This window comes from Octopus bimaculoides, chromosome 1 (assembly GCF_001194135.2).
Source record: "Octopus bimaculoides isolate UCB-OBI-ISO-001 chromosome 1, ASM119413v2, whole genome shotgun sequence".
Lineage (NCBI taxonomy): Eukaryota > Metazoa > Mollusca > Cephalopoda > Octopoda > Octopodidae > Octopus > Octopus bimaculoides.
Window position 1 is genome coordinate 79,385,067 of NC_068981.1, and position 5,090 is coordinate 79,390,156.

At 41.4% G+C, this 5,090-nt stretch overlaps 1 protein-coding gene across 4 annotated transcripts in view; it reads left to right on the forward strand.

Annotated features, from left to right (window-relative positions):
* LOC106867577 (natural resistance-associated macrophage protein 2) overlaps window positions 1–5,090 on the forward strand; it is an 81,593-nt gene that overhangs the window by 51,791 nt on the left and 24,712 nt on the right. For all 4 annotated transcript variants that reach the window (XM_014912485.2, XM_052967646.1, XM_014912486.2 and 1 more), the window contains exons 7-8: window positions 498–653; window positions 4,505–4,666. In XM_014912485.2, the coding sequence (XP_014767971.1) occupies window positions 498–653; window positions 4,505–4,666 (318 nt within the window). The remainder of the gene's footprint in view (window positions 1–497; window positions 654–4,504; window positions 4,667–5,090) is intronic.

A 5,090-nucleotide genomic window follows, 5' to 3' on the forward strand; every position in this document is an offset into this window, starting at 1 on the left:
ACCACTCAGAGAGTGTAGTGGGTGCTTTTACGTGTCACCCGCACGAAGGCCAGTCAGGCAGTACTGACAACGGCCACGCTCAAAATGGTGTATTTTATGTGCCATCTGCACAAGAGCCAGTCCAGGGGCACTGGCAACGATCTCGCTCGAAAATCCTTACACATGTCATGGGCACAAGTGCCAGAAAGGCGATGCTGGGCACAAGTGCTATCCCGATTTCGCTTTAAGAAAATGAGATCACAAAGTAATAAATGATTATCTTATGAACTTCATTAGCTTACTGTTTCTGCTATAAGATGCAGTGGGCTCTTCATATTCAAGGCTCTGATGAAGCTCAGACACTCAACTATGAGTCCACTGCATCTTAGAGCAGAAACAGTTGTAGGCTGTTATATATATATATATGTGTGTATGTGTATGTATATATATGTGTGCGTGTGTGTGTGTGTGTGTAATGATTTAACATTTTGCTTTTCATTTCAACTTTATATCTTCAGTATGGTGCTGCAGCTCCAAACCAGGGAGAAATTTTGAAAGGCCTGTTTATTCCTTATTGTAGTGGCTGTGGTCCTACACAGTTGATTCAAGCTGTTGGTATTATTGGTGCTATTATCATGCCTCATAACATTTACCTGCATTCTGCATTGGTTAAGGTAAGTTGACTTTGTTTGGTATGTTGTAGAATAGTGCAATTGAATACCTAGCATTATGTTTCATGTTATTTTAGTGGGTGATAGAGAAATTCCCACTACCTTGACAGTTGGCATGGTGGCATTTCTTAAAAAGATGTGTCACCATTCTCAGTGTTAAATGAAATGACATACAAGCATACCTCAACTTATGTCATTTATTCTTTCCAAGACATGTGGCTTTGCTCAGAAAACGATATCACATGAAAAAGCATTTAAAAAATTTATTAGCTCATATCTGTTTTGATAAATGTTTTGTCCATATTTTCACATGTATTTCATTTGATTTTCCACTTCAGTATTAATATTTAGGTGTTTTTTTAAAAAATTTTATGCTTTTAAATACTGAGACCAACAAAAGGTCAGATAAGTCAACTGAAATTGAGGTTTATTTTTTTCCATTAATTTCTGTAAAAAAATGGTATAAAGTTGAAAAAGTTGTCATTTGAAACAACATAAGTTGAGGTATGTCTGTACATGGAATTAAGAGCCCTGTCCCAGACTCACAAAAACCTGTTGCTGGTATGAACTTGAGAGCTATAAATTATTAGCTTGATATTCTATTTACTTGGCTATTTCATCTGTAATATAAAAACTAAAGTCCTACATTGATTGGCATGATTTAGTAGTCTGTGAAGCTGAAAGCCTTTTTGTGCAGCTAGCAAAAGGATCATATCATCCCACCAATGATATATTCATCCATAAAATGAAATTTTGGCCCATTTGTTTGCTTAATTAATTCCTTCAATCTCTGCTCTGCTACCTCAATAACAATTTATTGGCATTGAGAGTTACATGCAGAAACTGGGGATTGACAAGTTGTTAATAAGAGCTGTACAGGGATGCCATTAGTAAGGTAAGGGTCAGCAATGAATATAGTGAAGAATTCTGGATTGAAGTAGGGGTTCACCAAGGATCAGCCCTCAGCCCCCTTTTATTCATCATAGTCCTCCATACCCATATCAGAGTTGCGGGGAAATTTGATTAGCTGATAGTTTCTATATAGCTCACGGTTAGTAACTAGAGCTGCTACAAATGTGAATAAAAATCCAAATTGAGGGAATGGAACAAGTAAAATGCATACTACATATGTTTATTAGCTAGCTGAACCTCTGATGTAATAGTTATGAAATGAGAAGTGCTCAACATAGCTAATCTTCTGGATGAAGGTAATTTCAGCCTGATGTTAGCTAAGCCGAGCACCCCTTATTGCATAACTATTACATCAGAGATTCAGCTACCTAAAAAACATGTAGCATGGAGTTATATATATATATATATATATATATATATATATATATATATAATTTTTGTCCATTATTCTTTCCTGTATCACCTTCTCTCACTTATCACTCTAGTCCCCCATTTGATTAAGACAGGTTGCCCCTTGGAGCTCCTCTATGCTGATGACCTGGCCCTCGTAGAAAATCACTACCAGAACTAGATAAGAAATTTCAGGTGTGGAAGCAAGGTTTAGAATCAAAGGGCCTTAGAGTCAATGTCGCAAAAACCAAAGTCCTAGTAAGTAGGAAGGCAAACACATCACACACTCTTAGCCAAAGATAAACCCCTATACTTGGCTTTTGTTGACTTGGAGAAAGCCTTTGACAGGGTCCCCCGATCCCTTATCTGGTAGGCAATGCGGAAACTGGGGTTTGACAAGTTGTTAATAAGAGCTGTACAGGGATGCCATTAGTAAGGTAAGGGTCAGCAATGAATATAGTGAAGAATTCTGGATAGAAGTAGGGGTTCACCAAAGATCAGCCCTCAGCCCCCTTTTATTCATCATAGTCCTCCAGGTAATAACAGGAATTCAAGACAGGTTGCTCCTGGGAGCTTCTCTATGCTGATGACCTTGCTCTCATAGCAGAATCACTACCAGAACTAGAGAAGAAATTTCAGGTGTGGAAGCAAGGTTTAGAATTGAAGGGCCTTAGAGTCAATGTCGCAAAACCAAAGTCCTAGTAAGCAGGAAGGCAAACACATCACACACCCCTTCAGGTAGATGGCCCTGCTTGATCTGTAGAAAAGATGTAGGTAGAAACTCCATAAGATGTACCCAGTGTAAGCTATGGACACATAAGAAGTACAGCAACATCAAAGGAAGATTAACCAGGAAGATAGCTTTCTAGTGTAGCAGATGCACAGGGGCAATAAACACCACACATGCTCAGAAAACAGATTCCATCACATGCCAGAGGGAGAAACTAGAAGTTGTTGATAGCTTCCGCTACCTAGGCAACCAAGTCTGTGGGGGTGGATGCTCAGAGAGCATTACCACTAGAATAAGAATAGCCTGGGCAAAGTTCAGAAAGCTTCTACCTCTACTGGTGACAAAGGGCCTCTCGCTCAGAGTGAAAGGTAGATTGTACGATGCATGTGTGTGAACTGTCATGCTTCATGGCAGTGAAACATGGGCCATGACTGCTGAAGACATGTGTAGGCTCAAAAGAAATGAAGCTGGTATGATCCGTTCAATGTGTAATGTCAGTGTGCACACACGACAGAGTGTAAGGGACGTAAGAAGCATCAGATGTGGCATGCAAGAGAGACAACTGTACTGGTATGGTCATGTGCTACGTATGGATGAGGAGAGCTGTGTGAAGAAGTGCCACTCCCAAACAGTGGAAGGAACCCGTGGAAGAGGGAGACCCAGGAAGACATGGGATGAGGTGGTGAAGCATGACCTTCGAACGTTGGGCCTCAGAGCCAATGATGAAAGACCAAGACCTCTGGAAATGTGCTGTGACTGAGGAGAGCCGGCAAATAAAGTGAGATCACAGCTGTAGCCTACGCCAGTGTCGCATAACCACCCCCACCCCACCCCACACAAAAGGTACCTTTGGATCATAGGGCGACATGCCGTGCTTGAGGAAACCTATTGAGTCAAGTACATCAACATCAAAATCAAATCAAACCACAATCAAATGGAAATTGTAGTTGTGGCTGATGCCAGCCCCCTCACCCCCACTGGCTCCTGTGCCAGTGGCATGTAAAAAGCACCATCCGAAGGTAGTTGATGCCAGCACTGCCTTGACTGGCTCCCATGCCGGTGGCATGTAAAAGCACCATCCAAACGTAGTTGATGCCAGCCCCCTCTGGCCCCTGTATCGGTGGCACATAAAAAGCACCCACTACACTCTTGGAGTGTTTGGCATTAGGTAAGGCATCTAGCTGTAGAAACACTGCCAGATCAGACTGGAGCCTGGTGCAGCCTCCTGGCTTTTCAGACCCCAATCGAACCATCCAACCCATGCCAGCATGGAAAACGGACTTTAAATGATGATGATGATGATGATTACTCCCTGTTGGTCATGTTGCCTTTGCACAAATGGCAGCAACATAGTATAGAGAACATTCCTTAGTCTAGTAATCTCTCTAGTACAAGTGCTATGATAAAATGCTTCCAACACACTCTGTAAAGTGTTTGATATTGAGAAGGGCATCCAGTCATGGAAACCATACCAAAAAGTGAAACAAACAAGCAAGATGTTACCCCTTGAACCATCTTGAGCATAGTAACTCTGAAAAACTCAGACTGTGACAAATCATCCATCCAATAGCAGCATGGAAGCATCATTGTAAAAGTACCTGTACTACAATTATTGCTGCTGAAGTTGCAACAGCCTTAACAAAATTTTAAACGTCAAAACTAACTTAAAACTGAGAGGTGTGAAACTAATTACTGCAAGGCATTTGGTAGTGTACTTGACTATTTTTAACAGTTTATTATTGCCAATTTATTGTTATTTTTAACAGGTGTTATTGTAACCATTTAATATTTTGGTGTCCTTTTTTCTTTTGTTTTTTTCCAGTCCCGTGATATTGACAGAAGTAACAAGAATAAAGTAAAAGAAGCTAACATGTATTATTTCATTGAAGCTGCTATTGCACTGTTTATTTCATTCCTCATCAATTTGTTTGTAGTGTCTGTCTTTGCTGAAGGTTTCAGTCAACAGGACAATAACAAAACAGTGGTAAGTGTAGCCAGCAAATGTTGGATTTTTTCATCTCTACCTCAAGCTATAGAGAATGTAAAAGTTAGGCTATCTAACTTCTATGAACATTAGAAGCATCAGTTGTGGCGTGCAAGAGAGACGATTGCGCTGGTATGGACATGTGGTGAGAATGGATGAGGATAGCTGCGTGAAAAAGTGCCACACCCTAACAGTTGAGGGAACCCGTGGAAGAGGTAGGCCCAGGAAGACCTGGGCTGAGGTGGTGAGGCAAGACCTTCGTACATTGGGCCTCACCGAGGCGATGACTACTGACCGAGACCTTTGGAAATGTGCTGTGCGTGAGAAGACCCGGCAAGCCAAGTAAGATCGTTGCCAGTGCCCCTGGACTGGTTCTTGTGCGGGTGGCACATGAGATGCACCATTTTGAGCGTGGCCGTTGCCA